Source organism: Homarus americanus, unplaced genomic scaffold (assembly GCF_018991925.1).
Source record: "Homarus americanus isolate GMGI-L3 unplaced genomic scaffold, GMGI_Hamer_2.0 scaffold22250, whole genome shotgun sequence".
NCBI lineage: Eukaryota > Metazoa > Arthropoda > Malacostraca > Decapoda > Nephropidae > Homarus > Homarus americanus.
In genome coordinates, this window is record NW_024741189.1 from 11,062,758 (window position 1) to 11,090,284 (window position 27,527).

The following is a 27,527-nucleotide window of genomic DNA, read 5'->3' on the forward strand; positions in this document are numbered from 1 at the left end:
TCCTATACTAAGCTGTGTCAAAATAATTGCAACACATCAAAATACTGAAGATAAAAACAATAAAACATAAAGGTAACATAAACAGAGTTGACAATTGTTGTTTGTGGGAATATTAATTCATTCACTCTCGTAATATTTCTCATTATATCGTAGGAAAATGCCTGGTTTATATAATTTGTTTATCACTGAGCCCGTCACCATTTTCAAATTAGACTATATACAAGATATGTATTTCTCCCATACGTAGGCCTGGTAAGGGGAGCGAGTGACTGCTAGTTAGCGCGTCATCTGCAGCTGTAACTCTCCTCGCTCTCTGCCACATTTCACTGGATTTACTTTATTATTAGTATTTACTGATAGAATAGTGCGCAATAGTGATTAACGATGGCATTTTAGCTAATGGGCCAAGCTGTGAGGTACCTCCCAATTTGTTTCTGTTACTATGGGGAAGCAGGGAGTGTACGTAAATGGCGACATATTAAACTTTCATTTGGCTTTTATTTACTGGTTTAGCAATACAGTATTTTTTTGTACAATATTGTATCATGAATTATAGTCATAGTAGAATAAGAGAGGCAAAGTGCCGGTGAGATGCTGGGGTGGGTGAGAGGGAGGGAGGAGGTGGTGGTGGTGAGTAGATGATGTGTCAGTTGGTTTCTTTGGTAACACTGGCTGCAGCACTGCCTGACACTTGAACAGCTGATGTCTACCCACAAAATTGAGTGTTAGTACAAATGAACCTCATATTCCTTCTAAATTATGTTACATAAATTTTAAATTATGGAATGAGAATAACAAATAAACAATGTACAGTAATATCATGAATGACAGTCATAGAATGAGCGAGAGAGGCACTGTCAGTGAGAGCAGAGGGAGGGAGGTGAAATTATGATTTAGGTGGTGGTAATAGAGGTAGTGGTGGTGATGGTGGTGATCATTGAGCTGGTGGTGAGAAAGCAGAATGGTGGGGGTGACTTGCCTTTCATAATAGTAGAACATTCTTTCGTTAATTGGGAAATGGGTAGTAAAAACTTTCTTTTGTTATAGTGAGGATTCGTCCAAAGGATTAATGTTCACTGGGGACTTAATATATTTGTAAACACTAACAATAACAGTAAATCCAGTGAAATATGTTAGGGAGGGAGGAGAGTTACAAGAACAGAAGACGCTCAACTAGTTGTCATTTGACCCACTCACTCCCCTTACTTGCATCTGTTGCCAGGCGTATGATCGAAATACATATAGGAGAAATTGGAGCCACTTGTCCGCTAAATAAAAAATTTCCGCTAAATCGACCTTTCCGTTATGTTCACACAATTTACGGAACAGTATTTCACTAAATTGAGAGTGATTCCGTTAAATCCATGGGGTTTGTTTAAATCCCCTCATTCTGTGTCCTGCTGCCACTGCATGTGTTGTTCACTGCTCTTGTAACTCTCCTCCCTCCCTGCCATATTTCACTGGATTTACTGTTATTATTAGTGTTTTCTGGTACAGTATTATAGTTGATCATGTCGATCAGGAATGCACGTAGGGTGTTTAATTATTTGTTCCAGATCATTATGTAAGGAAAAAGAGATTGCCTCAGTTCCACCTGGATCATCCCTTGCAGAGCCAAGCTACTCTCTGTGATGTACATTGAAATCCCCTAGGTAAAGGATCTCCGTGTTGGGGGTGTGTGGATAGCAACGACTCATGGCAAGAAGTGAGATACTCAGAGTTCTAAATAGTTGGTAGAGTTGGGAGAACAGTATAGGAAACAAAGGAAAACAGTCATAGTTGTTAGAGATATTTTGAGCCAGATGACATCATAAAGGGAAGATTCAAGATCCGTGAGTTGAGCTATAGGTGTACGTGTGTTGCAGTCGGTGCATACAACTCCCTTAAAACGGAAAGAGGTAGAAAGGTTGTAGTTGGAGACTTGAAAAGGTTTGGGTGAAGCTGCTTTGATCAGTTGAAGTTCAGATAGTAGTAAGAGGTTAATACTGTAGGTGGTGCTCCACAGAAGGAAAATTGGATCTCAGGCCGCGAATGTTGGAAAAATGAAGTGTATAAAAAGCCGATCCTCCAGCAACTGCGGTGACATCAGTTGAGGCCCCAGTAATTTGATGATGATCAGGTCGGCCCTGGGATCCACAACCTTCCCGACGAGTGGGACCTATCCGAGAAGGACCCACTTCAATATTATTGTCGACTGACATCATAGGAGAATAGAAAGAATAGAACAGATCAAGAGTGAGTATGGTTATATATGTTGTGTTGTCAATAGTAAGAGAGACAATTGAGACCCTGCAATTGTGTGTAAATGAGGCAGAGAGACAGATCAGCAACCTGAGACTTGGTCACAATTTTTGTGATGCCATATGGCAGCAGGGTCTACCATTAGACAATACATTATGCTTCCAATATCTTCCCAGGCGGTAGTACCTCTCTGTTTGAGAATGCATAATCCAAGGGTAAATGTAAAAAGTATGTGCAGTACAAGTAACTGGTAACAGTTAGGCATGTAAAAGTGCAAATAAATACAGTACAGTGGTCCCTCGGTTAACGAACACAATTCGTTCCAGAAGATCGTTCGTTAACCGAAAATTTTGTTAACCGAATGCATTGTTTCAATGGGATATTGGGTAATTGGTTCCAGCTCACCGAAAAGTACATACAAAGTAAAAAAAAATGCATTAAAGTACACTTACTTTGAGGTGTGTATGTAGAGGGCTCCTGGTTGATGATGATGATGGGAATTAGCAGTGGGGGTGGAGGAAAATGGAGAAGAGAAGGAAGTGGGGATGGAGGAGAAATCACCTTTCAGGGGGACTCATGCTTGACCCCACATTTCACCAATAAAATTTTAAGTTCACTGGGTGTCATTCAAGAATATTTTCTTTAAATCAACACTGCACTATATATTATCAATATGTTAACTAAAGTTCAGAATGACCATTAATTTCAATGAAAAATGCAAAAATATTCAAGACACCAACAAAATAGATGCTCTCTTGACAGTAAACAAAGCCAGACTGAACCTGTACTGCATGTATTATCAATATGTTAAATTAATGTTAAAATGACTAATAATTTTAATATAAAACATTAAAAAATATTAAATATCACAACTTTATTGATATTTACTCCATTGGAAACGAATGTAAACATAGAACAGAATACTGAATTGGCTGAGTACTATACTGTACCCCCTCAGCTAATGCTCAAAACAACAACACATGATGTTAGTTCCCTGTACTGCATGTATTTTCAATATGTTAAATAAATTTTAAAATGACTAATAATTTTAATATAAAGCATTAAAAAATATTAAATAGCTTAACTTTCTTGATATTTACTCCATTGGAAACGAATGTAAACATAGAACAGATTATTGAATTGGTAGACTGGGCCATCAGCTGATGCTCACAACAAAACGTGATTTTTGTAAGGATTTCGTTAATCAATTTTTTTTTCGTTAACTGAATTGAAGATTCTTATGGAAGGTAATTCGTTAACCGAAATTTCGTTAGCCGAGGGACCACTGTACTTGTATACAGTATGTTATTTCCTTGAATGTAGATCCAAAGTTTTGGTGCCCTCCACTATATTTACAAGGATAAATGTGGCCCAGAGCCTACAAAAGGTTGGGGACCACTGGTGTAAGGAGGGCTGGGAGTGTTGCTAGGGTATTAGCGTCACAGCTGGTCTTCGTTACTATAGTGAAACAGGGAGTGTATACAATGGCGACTGTGTTAAATTTTCATTTGGGTTTTATTTACTGATTTGGCAAAACTGTACTGTATAGTATTTTTTGTTGATATTATTTGTATTTATTCCTCACATTTCCTGGTACAGTGCTGTATATATTCCCACAAACAACAATTGACAACTGGTTATGTTTCTACTTCCTTGGGCAGCTGTGTCCAGCACAACTGACTGGTTAATCAGCACCCACGAGCCTAATATGTACTTTGCTCTGTTTTGGGAATGCATCCTAGGGAGGCTTCTTAGCCCAGAAAATCCAAATTTTTGGTCTGAATCTTCCAAAATCTGGATTTACCGGGTCCGGATCTTTGAGAGTTGTTAAAGGTGCATTGAAAGAAACTTTTACAGTAAACTGTACATTTTCCTTTATTTTTGTACAGTATTTATGCCTCTGAAATTTCCTAAAATAGGATTGTCATTTCCCTATTAAAAAAAAAATAACAATGAATTTGGTCCACACCTCCTTTATTAGAATGGGATTTTACTGTACCATACATACTGTATTTCCTTTATTTTCCTTCAAGAGTTGGGTCATAATGAAAGAGCAATGGAAGGCCAAATAATTTCATTGTTTCTTCCTTTTCCATGTTGATACATTGAAAATACATCTCTTGACATAGATACAAGCTCAGCTGTTCCTATTCTTTAGCTATACCATGGTCAAAATAAACTTTGTGTACTATTACTTTCTTTATCACTCAGTCTCTGGCTGGTTTGGAAATAAAAAAGTAATTGCAGTACGTACATTACACATTGGGAGATAAATGTAGAGGATTAACAGCTAATCGTTTGGACTGAATCTTAATTTTCGTTTTTACTAATACAGGTATATAGGATTTTTAATTCGTATTTAGAATATTGTTTCTTATTTGCAAACAAGGAAAATGGCTGTATTGAATCTTGCTCAGAAGAGTTAGATTGTATATCACAGCCACTGAAAATTATGCAAAGATTTATAGGTAGACATATATCATTAACATCAATGGGTAGCTTCAAATATTTCTATTAGTTCTGCAAAACAAACTATAATCTCGTGCAAGTACTTCATATGATATAGCAAACTTATTTAAGGATACACTAGGTACAGAGACCACATGATGAAGCTTGTATCAATTATAATGTAATTCATGGCATGCTTACAACTTAACATTTTCATTATAAAAGAGGGCTGTATTTGGGTAGGACTGAAGTTAAGAGATGCTATGTGATGATGTCAGGTCATACTCAGTAATAATACTTAGGGTTGTGCTTCTGGCTTTGTACATCTGAAGTGTCTGTGTCCTACAACAGATTGCAGTACACACTCATTTGTAACTACTGCCTGGTACCTCATCCCTGCTGATGGCAAAAGCACACTTCTTGTCCTTGTGTCATTTTTGGAGATTGGTTATACTCGGACTTACATTTGTATGCAGTTACCATTCTTGTAGCATTCAGTATGGTATTATTATTATTTTATCAGCAGTAATGATCATCAGGTCTGATTGAATTCACTTCTGATTCAGATGACAATAAAGGTCCTAAAACATCTTGTAACTACCCCTATACTACAAGGAGGTGCTGAGGTCCAGTCTGAGATGCTCTAGCCAAACACAGCCCACTGTTATGCATGAAGGAGTGTGCATCCTTTCTTAGAACTCTGAGAAGCCTCCCTGATTGGCATTAGATCTGAAAAAATATATGTAAAAAGCCCTAGATATATTCTTATTTCAAAAATTCCCTTTTCTTGTGAATGTAGAAATGAAGGATAATATCGGACAAGTATTGTGAAAATACTGATATAAGAGGGTGACTAGAGGTAGCACTGAATGGGCTTTACTAGGGCCAACGAGTGAGGTTCCTCAGAGTGATACATCCACTCTTCACAGACTCTCAAATATTGTTCCTTCTTCAGTAATGGATTTAAACAACTTATCAAGTTCAGCTCTTATATATTTTATTTTCTTTACAGACTGCCTTAGCCAATTTCTAAATTTTCCTCTCAACTGGTGTTGCATGTGGACTTGTATTCCTAAAACTTATATGCAAGTACATACCTGTACTGCTTTTTTATTATAGGCCATCTTTCAAAATGAAATAATTGTAGTTAATTATTTCTTGCATTGCCATGGTGATTCACTTATATTTTGAAACATTATAGCCAGGATTAACTTTTCTTTTCTAAACTATTAACCTTTTCTGCTTTCCTTCATGTGTATGTACAGGGTATTTAGAGTTGTATTCTTAGTCTTCTCTTATTCATCTATTATTATAGTTACTTGGCATGAACACAGATGCTGCTGATTAAATGAAGAAAGAAAATTAAAATTTCATGGAGAATAGAGAAATAATTTTCCTGTATAAGATAATTTAAGAAAATCAATAGAATTATGCCAAGATTGAATTACAAGGAGGACAATGTGCATGAACCATAATACAGTACAGTATATGTGGTCTTAAGGAAATATATATAGTAACCTATCTTCCATCTTTGAACATAATTTCTGTGTATATACTGCACCTGCAAAATAATTGGATCAATTTATCTGGTTGAACAATACTAAGAGCCTGAGAAGAGTGTTAGGAGTAAAATTGTTCATGCACATAACAAAGAGGTTGTTCCTCCAAATATATACTGTATAGGTCTTGCATGTTTTTTATTTTTTATACTGTACTAACTATTTCACCACCAGACTGAGAGGGATAGATGTGGGCCTTGATTATACAGGAGGATGCAGTAGACTACAGGAGAAAAAGAGTACGTGTGAGGCAATCAACCAGTTTGAGACATAGAGAATTTAATCTTTTTTAACATAATTCTTACTGAGAATATTAATATGAAAGGTGTCAGTAGGTCATCTATGGCTCACAAAGGTAAATGAGGTCACATGAATAGATATTACTAGGTTCAAGGGACTACGGGATGGCAGCAAGATATATTATAACATAAACACCATTGGAGACATTGACAAGAAAATTTCATGGGACCACAGAGACTAGCCTAATATGTCAACATTAGCGCAGTCACAGCTACACACTCTTGTCACCCTCATTCGTTTCGTCTGAAGAGCTACCCAAGTTATTGTTTCATATTCATTACAATGGTTGTTTTGAAGTATTGCAATAATTAAGCTTGTGGATGGTAATTATTTCATAGTTAACCATTACTTTGTGATTTGCATTGAAGAAATTTTATAATCATGAGTTATAAAAAATTTCTTATAATATGCAAGTGCTGAATGTTCATGCAACTTAGTGGTAGAAGGACTTGAGTATAAAACTTGAGTGTTAATTTATTTGCTGGGAGAAAATCACAAGCATATGTCTGAACTTAAAAAATGCTCTAAAAACAAATCTTACACACACTGATGCTAGTTACAGAACCTGGTTATACTCTGAAAGTAAATATACAGTGATTTCAGAAAGAGAGCCTGTTAAACACTCCTACACTGGGAAAACAGTTGAAGATTCCTATATTTTATAATTCTAACCATTAACTTTTCTATACTATATGGGTCATTCCCTATCTGATTACCACACTAAACTGCAGTATTTGACATTAAAAATCTTAAAATTTCTTTAAACTTGGTAGATTTGTTCACTTTAATGAACAGGCCCAACAGCCCAAATTTTAGCTTCTATGAAGCTTATAAGTAGGAAGGTGAACTCTCTTGGTAGGCAAGAAAACTACCAAATTTCAAGAAAAACGGAGACTGTCATGACGGATGGGTGTGATGATTTGACAAGGAATGTCCTATATGAGAGTATGTAATTATAGGTTTTTAAAATATTACAGAATTTCAACCTCTGTTTCTATGATAGTACAATATCCTAACACTTGTTGATATATATATATATATATATAGGATCCAGAAATCTGATCCTAGGGTTTGACAGGATTAGGGTGTCTGATACACGACTTTTGAAAGAATAAAAGAAAAAAAATAGTTGGTACAGATGGCACAAATAACAATTCCCAGGCTAGTGGGGGCTCCACTGGAGTAGGGCTGGGATCTAATTCAGTGGGGCCAGACACAACTAGGGTTGCGGGGAGTTGTTACTTTCCCATTAGGAAACTCAAATCTGCTCCAACACATTTCATACCGCATGGAAATCACTGTGGTTGCATTTATTATTCATCAGGGCTGTTTTAACTGCAAGGTTTTAGATGTAATTGTACTTGCAGTTATATATATTACTTCTATCCATGTTAGAACTAGATATTGTACTACAGTGTTTTTTAATAACCAAATTTTTTTTCAACATGTTAATTGGTTCTCATTTTTAGTTTAAGTGAACCTTTGTTACCTACATCTTCTTCTTATCTTCATGAGCCTTCTTGACTATAGCCAATTTTGAGTGAGGGTCCTTGACTGGAAGATGGTCGTATGGTGCCTCTCGAGTTCCATGAAGCATGAGTGTCCACTCCTTGATCCATCCTTCATCGGGTCCCACACTGTTGATGCGAGCCTGCATATACAGAAAAGGTCAGTCATTATGATTGAACACAGTGAACAGACAATTTAGTGTTTCTGGAATTCAAGGTGACTAAATTGTTAGCGGTATGTGCATGTTCTGCCAATGCTGTCTATATTGGCTTAAAAAATTTAACATCTGCTTTAAATGATAAGGTATGACAGGTACTTATTACAGTATATTACTTAGCAATTAATTTGTCTTCTTAAGATTTTACTTAATTATTAAAACTTGTGAAAGATGTCTATAATTTTGTATGCAATTGTATTATTAAATAACCTCTTTGGTTGATGGTTGTGCTATCTAGCCATTATACAGTACTTCTAATCTCCTAGATGCATCTCAAACCCTCAGGCATTTTCATATCAGGCTTTGACACCTGTACACCCTAGCACCACTTTCCATTTATACACTCATTGTTTCTGAACCCTGAATATTTTTCCCTTATTTCTGCAACTGAAGGTTGAGTATCCTTTATCTGAAATGCTTGGGGCCTTAAGGGTCTCAAATTTGGGATATTTTCGGATTTTGGAATACCTGTATCTTGTGTACAGAACCTGTATAATAGGGTAGCTCACCCAGCAGGGATGGGGCCCAAGTCCATGTACAAAATTCATTTATATTTAATTTACAGCATATGTATACATAATATTGTACAGGTAGTTTTATGAAATATAATTTAATAATTTGGCATTGCTATAATGCCTGACTCTGAGGCACTAAGCAGCCTGTGTCTTACCTTTATTCATTACACATACATACTTACCCTTGTAAAAATTATGATATATGTCATATTCAGTGTACAATATAATTATCTATCATAAGTATAGTGAAATAGACTTTCGGATTTCAGAGCATTTCAGATTTGGGAATTTTTTTTAAGGGATACCCAACTTGTATTCCATACAGAATACAATTTTCCACATGCTTCAGTGCTCTTACTCAAAGTAAAACTACTAAAATTTCAATTCAATAAGATCTTGCATGAATTTGAAGGTACCAAATTGATATTTATTCCCCCTCAACTACTTACTTCCAACCTCCAAGTACCCCTGGGGTTTTCAGCCCAGGTATGAGTTGTCATGAATGGCCATTTTGTGAAACCATCTCGGCCATCATCATCATTTGGGCGCTTACTTAGGATCATTGATCTGAAAGAACCAAATATGAAATCAAAGTGCTGGTCATAGAGAAAATCAGTTCCTTGTATATTTACATGCACAAAAGTTGGGTTATGCTGTCTTAAATTTTGATCACATCAAGGTGCCACCAAACACCACCTCCCTCAAGCAGCCAATGAACCAGGGAGTCCTTACCACTTTTCAGGTCTATTACAGGCAGTAAGGGTACTGAAGGTGATAATAGTGTAATACTCAAACAGTTTAGAAAGGAATACAACATTTACTAAGCCATCAAGAACATTGATGCTTCCTAGTGAGGAGTCAAATCCACCACCATGAATGGCATATGGAAACCATGCTGCTCAAATTTCACCAACAACTTCAAGGGTTTTGAAGAAACTGTGGAGAATGTGGCTGACAAGTTGGTACAGACAGGTAGGCAGCTGGAGTTGGAAGCCGAGAAAAAGGATGCCCGAGAACAGTTGGAGTGCCACTTGCAGGAACTAACCGATGGGGACTTGATGGAGCTTGAATCCCACAGTGTAGGATGAGCCTGAAGAAGCAGCGGTCACTGAGGTTCTCCTGCAAGGATCTGGCTACTACTTTAGCCTTAAATGAGAGCAGTCAGGCTCCAAGGTTCACAAAAATGGTAGCAGCTGTGCAGGATGCCCTTGCCTGCTACAAGGTAATACAGTATTTGAAGAAAAGAAGACGGCCACAATTCAGATTTCTCTTGACGAATTCTTCAAAAAGTAGAAAGACCAACAGAGCCAGATCATCCAGTGCCATCATCAGCATCAAACCCAGATGATCCTCCTCCATCACCACTGCCCACTCCATCCTTCAACTAACTCCATCATTCCTGCAAGCATTACCCATCCCAGCTAACACAGTACTGTATGTATCGTTAAAAGTCTTTATGTATTACTACAATAATGTATACTGTATTCTTTAATAATTCATATTTTGCAATACAGAAAAATATGTCTGGGGTTTACAAGAGTAAACTGGGCCTACAAACAAATGGGCTTATGAACATGGTCCAGGAACATAAGTCTTTCGTAAGTAGAGGACTGACTGTAGTGTGTTTAACTTACATAAATTCATTGTAGTGTACAGTGCATATAGTACCTGTACATGTCTAGGGCAAACAATACAGGTGTCCCTCGCTATGCGAACGTTCAAAATATGAAAATTAGCTTAAAGGAATTTCCTAAATTAACACCTCTTTTTCATTTAATGAAAGCTTCCCCCATTTTTACAAATTTTTGTCCAGGCAAAAATTTAAATCGCGCATCCCCAGGAGTCGGCTGGGACAGCTACATTCCCTTAGCTCTTTCACTACCTGGCTGAGGTGTGAGCTATGTTATGGTTATTTTTCCACTCATAATTTCAGGTAAATATTCAAAATTTTCTTCATATTTTTTTATTCAGTTACATGCATGCACAATCTTATGCAGGCAGTCCCCGAGTCACGACCGTCCGACTTACGATCATCCGCACTTACGAGTGGAATCCCAAAACATTCATTGCAAAATTTGTAATTAAAATTCAATTTTTTTACATTTTCATTATTCTATATTGTTTAACATCACTTTATTTACAGTATTGTATTTACATTATTTGTTATGTATTGGATACTATTTTTGTGTTGTTGTGTATGGGCTTTAACCGAACCTAACCTAACCAATGGAATTAAAACCGTTCTGATTTACGAACAACTCGACTTATCAGGGTCCAGGAACATATCCCTGCCGTACGTCAGGGACTGCCTGTATACAAAATGTGTAAAAAGAAAATTATCGACACTGGCAGATTGTTCCACGAGTTCACAACTCTCACTCCAAAAAAGTTTGCCCTCACAGTTTTCTGGGCTTGTGGCTTCTTCAACCTTGACCTGTGACCCCTTGTGGGGCGAGCATCTGCCAGCTCCAGGTAAGGACACTTGACTGAGCAGTGCCCTTTGAGATGCTTGTACAACTCAATTAGATCCCCCCTTGCCCGTCTGTAGCATTAGCTAGGCAATTTCAGGCGCTCTAATCTCTCCGGGTAGTTGAGGTGCTGCAGTGCAGGAACCAGTCTGGTGGCCCTCCTTTGGACATTTTCAATCAACTGACAGTCCCTAGCATATCTTGGGGACCAGACAGGGTGACAGTACTCCAGACGGGGAAGCACATCACTCTTGAAGATCGTTACGAGGGACGGACTGTCTAGAAATCTGACCGACCTTCTTATAAGACCTAATAATTTAGTTGTCTGGTTTACCTTATTCTTGCAATGGCCCGAGAACTTCAGCTCATTGTCAACGTACACACCTAGGTCCTTCTCACATTCAGTCTCATTTAATGCAGTTTCTTTGTCCTGTTGGGACATATGATATGCCTCCTTACCATTGGTATGTCCCAGGTGCAGCCTCTTACACTTCATGACATTGAATCTTAGCAGCCATTTCTTCGACCATACTTGATGCTCACAGAGATCCTTTTGCAGCTCTTCACAGTCTGCTTGGTTCTTAATTTCCCGAAATAACTTGGTGTCATCCGCAGACATTTGTATGGAGGAATGTACAGCTTCAGGCATGTCATTTATAAAGCAAACAAACAACAGCAAGCCCAATACACTGCCCTGTGGTACCCCTCTTGTGACGGGTACACATGATGATTTCGTGCCATTAATTACCACTCACTGCTTGCGGTCATGGAGAAAGTCTCCAATCCACACTAGGATATTTCCTCGAATCCCTTACCCTTCCAGTTTAATTTTCAGTCTTTCATGGGGTATACTCTTGAAAGCCTTGCTAAATCTAGGTAAATATTGTCGATATTACCACCCTGTTCCAGAATTTGGGTCCAAATATCCAGTACCTTGAGTTAAGCTGGAGTGCCCCGGCATAAAACCGTGTTAGCAATCATTTATAAGGTTGTTTTGTAGTAGATGTTCCATCATGGCATCTCTTATAATGCTCTCAAGTACTTTACATACTATGCTGGTTAGGTTCACCAGTCTATAGTTATTCGTGGAGTGATGATTGCCCTTCTTGAAGATAGGACTCACATAAACCATTTTCCAATCACTGGGGACCTTTTGCTCATCCAGGCATTTACTGAACAGGATCTTCAGGGGCTCAGCTAGCTCGTTGCACAGCTCCCTTAGCACTGTGGGATGCACCATGTCTGGAACGGGACTCTTATGAACCTTTGGCTTTGATAGTTTAGTTCTTATAACCTCTTCTGTGAACACAATGTGGGTCAGTTCTGTGTCATACCGTCTGTCCTCAAACACAGGATGATTGTTCGCATCCTCTCTTGTGAACACCGAGGAGAAGAAGCTGTTCAATGCCTCAGCTTTGTCCTGGTCAGTATCTGCATAGCTACCATCTTCAAGCCTCAGGTCAAAAAAACATAAAAGGGAATAAACTTTTCTTCAAACTCCACCGAGAGTTAGCAGGCTGGGCTGGGGAGGTATACTGTATTGTGGTTATTTTTCAACTTGTAATTTTAGGTAATTAAACTTAACTTTCTTCACTTTTTTTATTCAGTTGCATACATAATTTGCAAAAATAGTAAAAGATGTAACTATCACAAGGTCAAATACATTAAGGAAATAAAAAAATTTTTGCATGTGAGAGTGGGAGGAAGGAACAGAGTGTGGGTCAGTTGAGGCATCATCCCAGCTGGGCTGCTTTGTTATGCCGAGGCTAAAGGCCACGCAGCCCATGGATGCAGGGAGGGGTGCTGTGGTTGCCGCAGCACCCCAATATTTTTGGTATAAGGTGCTATGCATTGCACCATAGACTATCTAGTAGACCAGAATTAATATTCAGCACCCCTGGTAAAATTTGGTTCCCACAGTACTGATACAGCCAGCATCCAAGCTTTTCCTTAATGGTTTTAGCTGCATATTTTCATCTTGATAGTATATTATTAATGTTTTTAATGTGTTAGGTCATAAATTATGGTAGTTGAGAACTATTTATAATATTAGTTGGGTTGGTTTTTGTTTGAGTGAGCCAATTTCATGTTCTTGGGGGTATGATATTGGGGTTTCTAGTCGTTGGGAAACCGAACCCTTTTTTTTCCCCATATGTTTTGTTATTTGAGATATGACAATTCATTGCCTTTGCTCTGTTTTTGTGACTGTGAAGTGAGCATCCATGTCTCCGAGGTGAAGCAGCACGAGACTCCCCAGAGGCTGTATGGGAGTGACATCACTCCACCTACATCACTCCACCCATGACCATAAGAATATCTTAATATTACCATTTCACAAAAATTTCTCACACATTCCTGCACAGCTAAAAACCTGGAACGTCAATGTGGCATTTAAAAACTCATGCACTGTTAAACAAATGTTAATCAAGAACTCCCCCAACAACACAATTGGTTGCATTTATAAAGTTCCTTGCAAGGAATGTAATATGTTTTACTTAGGCCAGACAGGTAAAGATCTTGCAACTAGAATTAAACAACACAAATACAGTGTTAGGACAGGCCAGGAATCCAATGCTCTGTTTGTTCATTTGAGGGATAACAAGCATTGCATTGACTGGGATAATGCCTCCTCAATATTACCATGTAATTCAATTGATAGTAGGAACATCATAGAATCTAGTCTTATTAAACATACCGAAGCATTCAACATGAATTTGAGTAACGGCATGTACAAGCTGGACAATTTTGTAATTAAGAAGATTTGTGATCAGGTGAGAAGGCCGGGTCACTTGATCATCTGACCTGACCACCAACCGTTGTGTGCTATTTAAAGATTAGTAGGGTCATTACCTAATACCTGACCATTGTGGACCTGGTCTCACCCTCCTCTGTATATATACACCTTGATTTATTACTCTCTCTAGTCTGTACTCACCCTGAAGATGTGAATTACACGCGCTTGGGAACTGTGTTTTCTTCTTTCCTTGTGGTTATCAGCATATACCTAGATCACGCACAGTGATTTACTTGCATATATATATATATATATATATATATATATATATATATATATATATATATATATATATATATATATATATATATATATATATATATATATATATATATATATATATATGTATATATATATATATATATATATATATATATATATATATATGTATATATATATATATATATATATATATATATATATATATATATATATGTATATATATATATATATATATGTATATATATATATATATATATATATATATATATATATATATATATATATATATATATATATATATATATATATATATATATATATATATATATATATATATAGACAGATTTTTGAGACTGGGAATCTTCCTAGTTGAGGACAGGTCCAATCTAGGGAGGGTGCAGTATATTTACTTGGTGAAATAATATGATTAAAATGAAACTGAATACCATTAAAGACTCACTTTGTTCCCATTGGAGACATGAGGAAGAGCTCAACATCTCCACGCCTGGTTGCATTAAGGGTGATGACTGCCTGGACATGCTCAAGGTAATTGACTTCAGTGTCTGTACCAGTACATGCATCTGTCTCTATCTCCAACACCACTGATTTGTTGACCGATATCATTCTGTTAGGATAAAATACTGTTAAGTACTGTAATTTTCTTTGAGTGACAGAATTTATATAAAAGTTACTAATACATGAGGAAGTGATGTAACAGTGAGGGAGGTCATTCTGTGGAGGTGGAAACCAAAGTGAGACGAGGTTATCCAGGAGAGAATGATAGAGAGATGTAATAATGGCATCTTGGGGAAGAAGGTTGTGTTATATAGGAGACCTTTATATATCATGGAGTTTAGTTTCAGAGAAGTTCATGAAAGCTAAAATTGCAATGCTTAAAACTTTATCTGAACAATGGAGCTAGGTTTCTGGACTCTGTATCTTGTGGATCATCATTTGATTAAGCCTGATAGCAGTGGTGGTGCTACTGTCAAGCCTTTTATAAAGCTTAAAATGGCTGCTTGCTTTGCTTTATTTAGTGCGTCCCTGTAGATCTTTTTATAGGGCACCATACTGGACTCCAACACCCTTTTAAATTTAATGCTTCACTCCATGAAAGGGTCACATTGTCAAATACTTTGTCCATATGCAGCCCCTCTGCCAGTATTTTGGATGTTTGTGCTTTTGGCACCATCACCTGTTCCAGATCTTCCTGTTAAATTCTCTTGGTAGTATAGAAAAAGTTATTCTATCTCATGCACCTGCATATCCTTAAATTCTTTCACAAATTGTTTGACTTCACCTTCCATCAAAGTGAATCCCTGAAAGTCAATCATTGTTTCACTCTATAATTTCCTCTAACACAGTTTCTAATAATATTATTAATACATTCAACAATTGCATAATCTCTCCAGCCATAAATGACTGCCAAAGAAGGTTTGCTTTCCATCAGGTCAAGAATCAACTTGCATGTGCAGATGGTGTACTGTAGATTGACTTGAACATCATATGAGACCTTGGCCCATTGGCTGGAGGAGAGGTGTGGTAAAAACATAACCTCCAAGGTTGGTTGAGTGAACAAACTGAAGGCTTTTGAAGTGGCCAGGTGCATTATCCCAAGTCATTAGAACCTAGAATGCACGAGTGTTGAGGGCTCGATAAAAATGCACTGGCTTCGTGGCAGTGAATGGGGATCGAGGACTCGGTAGAAAAACAATGACTCTATGATACAGGTTCATGTAGCACTGCCACATAGCAGAAAGGGTTTTAGTCACCTTGACTCCTAGAGCAATATTTTCTTACTTGGAAGGAATTATTTTCCAAATAAACCCAAATTAAGAGAAGGATTCACTTGGTCAAATGGTTTGGTTGTAGCAAAGAAAACACAAGGTCAGAGACAACTTTCTTCCTGACATTTTGTCACAAAGGACTTTCATGATGAAACATCAGGAATAAAGTTGTCTCTCTGATTCTGTTTTTCCTTTTCTATTACATAACCATTAGTCCTGTTTCATGGGTGTTGAAGCCTTGTTCTTGTTTATATCCTTTCTTCTTGATAGGTTTATTCAACTGTGATGGGTAATTTTCTGTGGCACAATAGACTGCCTGATAACTTTTTATTATGGAGGCTGTATCTATTCTTATTATTCTCAAACCAGGCAGGGTAGGCAGATAATCCCAGATTACCTCAGTGAGTTGCAGCCCTGCCTAGCCAGCTGTTCCCACTCTATGGGTTGGCAATAGGAAGGGCACCAGCCATAAAACTTTGTTTCAACAAACCTGATGGCAACTGGGTCACCAAAGTTATGCCCATCCCTAGGTTTCTGCTACCTTTTCTGGACTAGTGCCCTGGGTTTACAGTGGTAAGCAGATGAGGGGTGGAGGGGTCATCTTGTTTTAGTTTTACCCAACAACTGCCTTCAGGTAATCATGGCTAACCCACACAGGCATGGAAAATTACTGTAAAACAGTGATGGTGTTAAGCTTTTACTGCCTTGACATATGTCGCTAGTCATAACTTTTTCTCTTAGTACTAGTCCATTCAGTGGCACATTTTTGTGTATTGTCCTCAATCCAAACAGAGAGGGCCTTTTCATTCTTTACAATAATAGGATCATAAGACTGCAGTGTCACTTAAGGACTCTGCATAGAACTTGCAGCAACACTTGTAGATATTTATCTCACTATTATGGATGTACTGCACAGTAATGTGTTTATCCCATAATGGTGTCCCACAGAGGCCATAGTTACTCCATGAGCTGACTGGTGCAACAGCTCAATATTCTCATTCAATCTCATTACATTTCGTTGCTTTTTTGTACCAGTATCACTTTTATCTACTATCTTACATTTACTCATATTGGAGTTACAATGAAGGTATACAACACAAGTTCAGCAAGTTCCTTTCACAGTAAAGGATAGCAAGCAACTGAGCACTGTGTGGTGTCACCATTGCCTCTCGTGCACATAAGAACCTACAAGATGTTCTGGAATGAGATTAATAACATGGTGAATGGTTCAAAATTATCCCCTGCAATATCTAAAATGGTGTACAGTACAGAAAAGTTACAGGTACCGACATGTAGTCAAAACTGTGAAATATAAAACTGGGATATTTAGGGGTCTCCTGTACTGAGCTTCAGATTGTGAAAGTGTATAGCATCAGCCTTCACAAATTTTCAATTTAAATAAAGCAACAGCCAAATTACACTTGGGATCTTGTAGAAGGGGAAAATCATGACTGAATGAAAGGGAATGTGTAAGTGTATTTGGTCTTGATTCCAAATGGCCTGCATTAAGTGGGAATTAGCTTAAAGCAAAAAATTAAAAATATAATATGGACAATACAGCTAATGACTAAACTTTTTAACATGTGTAAATAATAAAAAAAATATTAAATAATGAAACAAAAGATTAATGTTTTACAAGTGTTGAAGACTAACAAGTGCGGAAAGAAATAAAAAAATATGCTGTCACATGACAGTAATCATTTCCAATGTTCACACAGTATTAGTAAAAAGAATGGTGTGTTTTTGTGTGTGGAATTCTCATCTTGAAAGAAAAATATAACACAAGATAAAGAAAAAAAACTCACTTGGATGTGTGATAGACACCGGCCTGGCAGTGGTAGCGAGGAGGGACAGTTACCCAGTCTCGGGCCAGAGCGACCATGGCACCTGCATCCAATACTCCAAACCCAAACAGATGATTATACTCCAACCCAACTCCATTCATATGCCACGAGAACCTACGCTTGGCATCGTACAGTGAGTTACGCTTACTAGTGAGGACTGTCAGGTGTTGTATGTCTCGCCAGGTTAAGCTGGGGCTTTAGGGAAGAAAAGAAAAGAGAATATATATATATATATCAGCATATACCTGGATCATGCGCAACTACAGTAATTTACTTACATATATATATATATATATATATATATATATATATATATATATATATATATATATATATATATATATATATATATATATATATATATATATATATATATATATATATATATATATATATATATTATTTATATATATATATATATATATGACATCTGAAAACTATATGGTTTTCTAATATTTATTTCATCTTGAAGGAATATATATATATATATATATATATATATATATATATATATATATATATATATATATATATATATATATATATATATATATATATATATATATATATATATATTCCTTCAAGGTGAAAATAAATATTAAAAAACCATATAGTTTTCAGATATGTCTCAAAATACTTCTCCTGATTTGTATATTGTTGTACATTATTATAAGATCTAATTTTGATTACATTGTTAATAAGTTCAACATACAGTACAAGCATCCATGTAATGTTAAATGCAGTACATATTGAGATGTAAGTTTTATAGTTCATGTACTGATTATACCCACTGAGTCCATTTTCAAATATACAAGTGGATCCTATATCCCCAAAGGTAAACTAGCAAAATAATGAAATTTTATGGGGGATAAATATGGGGTATAACTAAACACCTTAGTGTAAAACATTTATGAAACATAACACCTGAGCTAGCACCAGACAACCTAAAGGGTTCATGCAAAATACTATTGTGAAAGTCAAATGTAAACATACCAAATCCCTTATGAAAAGGATTGAGATATTTAACATGATGACCTTCTTAAGTCTAGTTCTTCAATGGACCAAACTAGCAGCACAGATTCTGGTTATGGTTGACTATCATTATGGGTGAGGTCTGCTAATGCTGTCTCAGACCAAAAAAACCAATGTCAACATACTTTACTTAATGATATACATTATTTAAGCTATTAACAGTCTTACATTAATGAAAAATCAAGCACTGTGGTACTTCCTGTCTAAAGTCCCTGATAGTGTATAAAAATTAATCTGTGGATATCTAATATTGATGATATTTGGCTAGCAAACAAAAGATTGTGTATTAGTCCTTCGGTTGACAGAGCCATATATTTTAGTCCAAGGTGTGATAACTCGGACAGATAATATATGGCTTCTTGGCCTCTTTATCTTTCAAGGATAACTCTTGCGACTGATCTTCCCCATTTGGGCCATTAGCTGTGATAAGGAAATGCCTAAGTGGGGATGATTTATTTATCCAATTGAGTTATAATATCACCCTCTGAGCTCAATACAGTAATTGGGGCCTCGGGATCATCTAAGAACAGTGAATGCAGCCTGTGTTGTGAAAAGTTGCCTAGCAGAGGTAAAAATACAGAAGGCGATATATTTTCTAAGAATCTTTAGTTTTCCAATACTGTAATTAAGAAAGACTTACTTAGCCTCCAGGGCAAGAGCAAAGACTCCTGCAGCTTCTGGTGCAGCAGCAGAGGTGCCAGAGTGAGTCTTGGTGCACTTGCCATACAGATCTGTAGTAGCCTAGGGAGAGAGTATTATATGTTTCTGATTACTACTATTCTAAGTCACACCAGACCAAATATAAAGCATCATGAAACCCTCTAATGATACATACTACTGTTGTGAAATAAAGTGAAACCATGAAAAACCAAAATATAAAGTCCTCCACTTACACTTACTCTATTTCTGTTGAAAATTTGACAAATTACAAATAGATATAGAACAATGCCCAAATTATAAATTATTAAACTACAAATTCAGGTCATTTGTAATTGTGTTTAATATGTAGGGTATAAAATCATAAAGAACAATCATATCATTAATTAGTGTTCCAATTACAGTGAGGATGAAGGATAAAGATCACTTCAAAAATAATTACATGAGTTATCTCATTCCTTATATGTATTTTACATACAGTATATGTACAGTGCATAAACCCTGAGAGAGAACACACACTCACACACACACAATGCACACATGCAAACACACACACATGCATGCACGCACGCACTTATAATAAGTTGTGAATAACTAAAATATACCTGGGAAAAGTTAGTGGGAGTTTAGAGTGGAAGACCCAAAATTGTGAAAAATTACAATTTGGGATTACAGGATTATGTAAGTAAGGTGAACCAGTGGAAAATCTGAGGCAGTGTGACAGGCAGTTTTATGAGGTGGAGGTCCTTGATGAGCCATTCTACTTTAGTACATGAAAAAATGACTGATGACAGCCCGATTGACTTTTTTTTCTTTTATTTGTAGTCTGAATAGGTTATATAGTGTACAGTACAGTATTGCCTGTACTGTAATTCATGATTCTGTTATACAGTTCCATGTGAAAAACTTCCTTTAAATTAGGGCCAGTACAGTATTGTGATGCTGTAATTCACCAACTACATTCATTTTCATCTGTTCAATCTAATGCTAACAACTGCTGGTTGACTCACCACACCAGTGCTTGGGTCTTTGGCTCCGTTACTGAAGGTGGAGGCAAGTGTAGATGAGCAGGACTCGTCATAGTGAGCATTAGAGCCGTCATTGATGGCCGAGTTGATGGAGATGGTCCACATGGAGGCTGCATATCCGTCACAGTTACAATCGTCATCCTCACCGCCATCCCCGCTGGCCCACACATAGATGTTGCCCAATCCATTGCGACCCTGTTCCGGCACAGTCATGAAAAGCATTAATACTGGAGCAACTTATGGTAGTCATGGTGAATGTGATATTTCAGGCAAATGAACATAAAAGCAAGATGTGGATGGTAGTGGCAACAGTGTCTGGAAAAGGAATAAGATAACAGGAACTAATATTTGTGGTAACTTTAATGGCAGTCACAATTGTTATAACCAGAATATGATGCTAAATATTGATGGTAATGACAACCACAGCATTACTGTATGATTACATGAACTGTATGATGTGTTGATTATATATAGATTTTTTTATTATATACTGTACAGTACTTTGATGGAAAGACCAAAACTTTTCAAGTGGGGAAATACTTTGCTTGCCTTTAGAGAAGTAAGTATTTTTTCTGTCACAGCTACGGACCAATAGAATAAAACTGAAAAGTAGGAGTCACAACTTATACTTCCCTAAAAAAAATTCTTACATAAACATATCTATAACAAATTAGCTAAAATTTACTGACAAAGGAATTTAGGGCCTGAAATGGTTTATGGTGAGTTCAAGTTGGTTGGTTCTTTGGTTTTTATTTTATTTTCAATTTGCCACTTTGATGGGAAAAGGAAGCCTGTAGTTTATTTAATATCACCTTTGTTCCTGATTGTCCTTCAAGTGTCCAGTGTTTGTATATGAGAAAACTGGAGTACCTAAAGAAAACCTGTGTTTTGTAGGGTCAAACCCTTCTCACATCTGACCCAGACCAGAAATCAAGCCCAGGACACAAACATTACCACTTTCCGTTTAACTATTCAGGTCAGTTACAGTAAATAAACTCTTCAAACATTTAAGTGAGTTTAACAATGATGCTGATGCAGCAGAAAAAACTCTGGGAAGGGAAGGTAGAATAAATACTGTATGTGAGGATGGCAATCTGTGTATTTATGACTAATTACTGTAGCTGTATATTAATTTACTTATTTAGGAAAGTGTTGAGTTCACCATTTTTCTTCACAGGAGATATAAAAGCACTGAAGATTGATAATCACCTCATGCACATATCTGTGTATACTGTACTTGTACTGTATTATGAAGAATGAATATACAATTTGAATCTAAGCTTACTGGTGCTGTATATGATTGTATATCCCCTGTACTGTACTGTACTAGTGCAGTTCCCCCCCAAAAGTATCATTATCTATGGGGCTGATGTAGTTTATGGTTTTGTGAGCAGTATACTGGTATTAGTCCACTAGTTTCAGAATGGTTGGTACAGCCAGTCATAGGTATTATCTACTACGTGGATTAAATTACATATCTGGTATTATTTTCATTGCAGATATCTGCCAGAATGAAAAAAAACTAATTAAATACAGGTATTTATTCCTGCAGATATTTTATAAATACACATGTTGTGTATATTGAACACGCATACATACCAACATATGTGGATGCACTGGAGAATACTGTACTATCAAAGCATTTTGTCCAGTGTTCTAAATTGTAAAGATGGAACAAGTAACAATACTTTTCTGGGGGGGTTACACCTTTGTATATATCCGTACGTCTATGTATCTACAAGGATTTGTATACACGGTATGCATGACTGACTTTGCATGTGCATGAATAAATGCATTTTAACAATTACAAAATTCCTATATAATCTGAACAGACAAAACCTAACCTTACGTAACTAAACCTGAAAATTTTTCACCTAATCTAATCTACAAAGACCTGATCCAGCTTAAACCCACACACCTCATTGACGCCTCTGACAATGGCCTTCATAGTGGCGTTCCTGGGCCCATCTACCGTCTTGCCGTCATCAGTGGGTCCCCATGAAGCTGAGTAGATGTGAATCAGGTTGGGTTCCCGCCCCATACTGTTGGCTTCAATTAGATCTGTCATGTAGGGCTGATCAAGCATTCGGATACCTGGGGAAATGGATGAGGATCATTAGATGTCTAACCTTCACATATGAGTCTACAATCATTGCATTTACTTAATTATACTGCTAGGAAAGAGAAGAGCCTTGAGGAGGATAGCAAATAGTGTATATATCTGACCGGTGGAAGCAAGGTTGATGTAAACATATTATGGTACTCTACATTCCTATTAAATTATGAAGAGAATCAAGTTTGTATTCAAAATAACAGCCATCATCAACAAAGAATGACATCAAATTAGACTTCGCTGAAGACTAACCTGCAACCAAGGAGTTATAGGCAACGCCAACCCCACACACACCGTTGTCCCGTGCGGCTGAGACTTCCCCAGCACACCGCGTCCCATGGCTGGTGGTCATGACCAATTTTATGTTAAAATTTAAATTTCAGGCATATATGTTACAGGGAATCTCCATAAATATGGATTTCACATAAAGTAGTCCCAAACATTTTCAGGAATTTCTAATCACTCTGACTGTTAGCTAAGTTAATCTAACCATTAACCATGTTAGGTTAGCTGGAATTTTCAGTGATACTATATACAGTATATATATAATTCTGTATGGTATTTCAATTGATTTGAACTTTGCAAAAATCTACACTAATTCATACAAAGCAAACTATTTGCGGTTAAGCATATCATGCAGGACAACTTAAAAATTAATATGTTGTCGTAAAGGAAGACAGACTGTAAGGCTCCAATTTTTCATCTTGGACTAACCGGACCATTAACAGACTGTGAAGAGCTACAGAAAGATCTCTGTCAGCTTCAAGAGTGGTCAAAGAAATGGCTTCTAAGATTCAGTGTTACCAAGTGTAAGAGGATGCACTTGAGGCATACCAACAGTAAGGAGGCATATCACATGTCCAAATGGGACAAAGAAACTGCATTAATAGAGACTGAATGTGAAAAGGACCTGAGTGTGGATGTTGACAATGAACTGAAGTTCTCAAGCCATTGTGAGAAGGTGAACCAGGAGACTAAGGTCTTATAAGGTCATTCATAGATCCATACGGTCTGTACCTCGTAATGATCTTCAAGAGTGAGGTGCATCCCTGTTTGGAGTATTGTCACCCCGTCTGGTCCCGAGATATGCTGGACACGTCAGTCGATTGAAAATGTCCAAAGGAGGGCCACCAGACTGGTGCCTGCACTATGCCAACTCAGTTACCCAAAGAAATTAGAATGCCTGCAACTACCTAGCTTATGCTACAGACGGGCAAGGGGTGACCTAATTGAAGTTTAGAAACATCTCGGAGGGCACTACTCAGTCGAGTGTCCATACCTGGAGCTGGTGGATGCTCGCCCCACAAGGGGTCACAGTTCAAGGTTGAAGAAGCCACAAGTCCAGAAAACTGTGAGAACAACTTGCCAGAGAGTTTTGTGATGGCACCGAGTGTGAGCTCTCTCAAGACCATACTTGACCAACACTGGAGCATGTTCATGTACATTCAGGAGCCAATGCATATCCAGTACTTACCAACAGTGCATAACAGAGACGTGACCGACTGCCCAAGTGGTTAACAAGTCGATTAGTGGTGAAGAGGATAAAAGTAAAAGTGTTAACAACCCTTCTCATAATCAAATTTTATAGTTGTGCATTGTAGATACTGCTTGATAATTTTTTGGAGTACACTGTCCCACTTCTGGGCAGGCCATCACCAAACCTCCTTACTGTAAACCTGCAAAACTTCGCTCACTGTTGTGTTCGAGGTTTAAAACCATAACTGTAGAGTCAATTTCAATTGCTTTTACAATAAGTTATTTAAACAAATAATTATTCTACCTTACATGTAGATAAACAAGTAATGGCCATTTATTGCATAAAATAGTGAATGGATTATACAGTACTGTATGTGATGGACAAGCAGTTTATGTCTTCTCAACTTACTTATGCCCATATCGTGGAACTTGCATATATATTATAGATGTTTCCTCACAGACTGTCGATAAATAGCATATCTACTAAACTCCTCGTGAAAGAAGCTTCTTCATTCTTCCACCAAAGGTTAAAGGGAATATAAATTTTAAACTCGTCCACGTGTGTGCATCTGTCGACCAGTCCGTAATGCATGATATTAATTTTTTTGAGTGTGGGGGCATCACAGTTCTTAACAATGAAAGCAAGCCTCTAATGACAGTCTTACCAATCTTAGGTTTGAATCGACATGATATTTGCCACTGTTTATATATCAATACAGTACTATTTGCATGTATACTAAGCCAAAGTTCATATGTATAATAATTTTTAAATGAAAAAACATAAATCAATCAATGAGAGCGAGTTGTAAGGTTATGGAGCACGACAGTGGTGTCGTTCTCCACCTCACCCCACACTCCAGGTTACCCTCATTTATCTTATCGAAATTAATTCTGATCACCAATTTCACAAAAGTAAACATTGTCTGCCAGTGATTAGTTTAAATTTTTGACTGACAACAACCAAAATATTTATTTTGAGCTACAGCAGATGAAATTTGTAAGTATATTATTATATAATCGTAATTACTGATATATATATATATATATATATATATATATATATATATATATATATATATATATATATATATATATATATACAGTACAGTACAATATATAATTTTAGAAATCCTTTTGATCAGAGAAACTATATCATTAACAGGATAATAAGATCTGTAAAGGAAGTTTTCTTGAATTATGGCTGAAACTCTTGATTTCATGAGTTTTTCTAGTCAGGGTTGTCGCTTTTAGTTATTGTACAGATCACAACACAGAAGCACATCCAAGACAATATTTGTGACATTAAATGTTCACAAATAACAGGACTGAATGCAGCCAGTCCTTTGTCACAAAGGTGAAAAATTTGCCAGGGGTTGAATGGAGGGAGGAAGGAAGTGGAGCATTTGTGAAGTGACTGTGAGGATACCTCACTTGGATGAGAGAGAGGGATGAGTGTGTGTAGGTGGGCTATGAGGGTCAACAACACAGGTGCCAAAAGTCAGTAACTTTGTAACAGGACAATTGCACCCAGTCTCAGCATGCATGTAACCAGTGGCACAGAGAAAACAGTATAACCACATAACCCAGAAACTGTATCTTGCCTGCAAGTCCAGTTACCTTTCAGAAAGTTGTAGGTAAATGACCTTATGTGAAGTAATCCTCTTATGATTAAACCCATTGATCCTAACGAGGCAAAATAACCACCAATCAGAAAATTAATTTTCCCTTCAGTGCGGCAGGAACAGTCTTTGAACAACCCTGGTACAAATACCTCACAAGTTTTAATTACCTGGATATTGTTTTCAGTAAAGATGAAAGACTGAAAACTAATGATTAAAATAAGATTTGGTAGTGAAGTGTGGAGAAGGGGGAGGGAAGGGGGCACAGGGGTAGAAGTGTTGGGTGGCAAGGAAAGGTACGAGGTTAACGCCCTTCGATAATTAGGCAGGGATAATGGGCCGATACACATAGAACAGGCAGATTAAGAAGATACGAGTATGGACAAAGCAGGAGGATGGGCAGTGGAGGACAGATTCCATGGGTGGGGCACAGAGAACAGAAGGACAGTCAACATAGTGGGGCAGGTAGTGTAGATGGCACTTAAGATGAAACAGAATACGTTCAGGCGTGGATACATGTGTCCACCACTTCCATCTCACCATCAGCTCTCCCTCTTCAATATTCTACTCATGAATTTTCACCTGCATTTTCTTTCATCTATTTTCCTTAAATATTTATTCACCCATACCTGTATATTGCACACTGCTATTACTCCACATCTTTGTTATTTCTAATTTATTTTAGTATACTTCAGTGTTTTTTGTTTTGTCATTCATCTGTTTCATTCCAATCCATCATTCTGCCTCTTGCCATCTCATTTCCCCCTTAACCTGTGTACTGGACTTGCTACCACTACCCCCTCTTCCTCCCTACCCCCTCACTTCCTATCCCCCACCCTACCCCTCACTTCCCTTCCTCCACCTTACTGCTTCATCACCTATCCTCTACCCTACCCCTCACCTCCACCCTACACCTCACCTCCCCTCTTCCACCCTACCCCCCACCTCCCATCATCCGCCTCTCGTACTTGTTAATAGTAAATTGAAAGAGAAATCCGTCAAGTGTGAGGACCCGTCCACAAGTTAAGCGGGAGAGACGTGGCCCTTTTCTTAAAGTTTGGCAAAGTTTGGAGTTGCTGTGTCGGCCGTTTTCGATAGGTTATTGCTTTTGCCAGACTCTTGTCGACTTAGGCGCGGACTGAGATGATGCCGATGACATATGCAAATCGTATAACTTTTTTATTTATTTATTTTATTTGTATATCATTGTTGGTGCAAGAATAACTACATAAAACTTTTGTATTCACGAAAGAAATTTAGTTATAGAACTATATACCGGTAGGTGAATGCATCACACACACAAAACAAAACGGCAATCTTTACTATATTTCCTTTAGACTGGTGACTAATGATGGCCTGACAAAGGAACTCCGTGATTAGAGTAAGGGAGGTATGGGACTAACCTGTTGAACCAATCATCAGTGTAGCGAGGAAATGGGAAAGGATCGTTGCTGCTGAAATCCCAACTGGCTCGAGCGTTCTGTAGGGGAGAAAAACAGTAATTCTTAGCTCAATAAAAAATATTAACTATTGTTTATAGGATAATATACACTTTTGTACATTGTTGGTAAGAGCATAACTTTCAGGCCTTTTAATAACAATAAATATTGGTGTTTTATTCACTCTAATTGCTAGAACAAAGCTAATTACAGTATTGGAAAGTTTACAATGTGTGTCAGCCCCAAAATATCAACGAAC

The 27,527-nt window shown here is 37.2% G+C and overlaps 1 protein-coding gene across 1 annotated transcript in view; it reads right to left on the reverse strand.

Annotated features, from left to right (window-relative positions):
• Positions 1-4,298: 4,298 nt before the first annotated feature.
• LOC121875763 (neuroendocrine convertase 2-like) overlaps positions 4,299-27,527 on the reverse strand; it is a 67,839-nt gene continuing 44,610 nt past the window's right edge. Inside the window, exons 6-14 of the mRNA XM_042380448.1 lie at positions 27,233-27,309; positions 22,987-23,075; positions 22,540-22,715; positions 20,604-20,816; positions 19,577-19,677; positions 17,866-18,099; positions 14,734-14,898; positions 9,239-9,356; positions 4,299-8,199 (exon numbers count right to left, since the gene is read on the reverse strand). Of these exons, the coding sequence (XP_042236382.1) occupies positions 8,038-8,199; positions 9,239-9,356; positions 14,734-14,898; positions 17,866-18,099; positions 19,577-19,677; positions 20,604-20,816; positions 22,540-22,715; positions 22,987-23,075; positions 27,233-27,309 (1,335 nt within the window). The 3' untranslated portion in view covers positions 4,299-8,037. The remainder of the gene's footprint in view (positions 8,200-9,238; positions 9,357-14,733; positions 14,899-17,865; positions 18,100-19,576; positions 19,678-20,603; positions 20,817-22,539; positions 22,716-22,986; positions 23,076-27,232; positions 27,310-27,527) is intronic.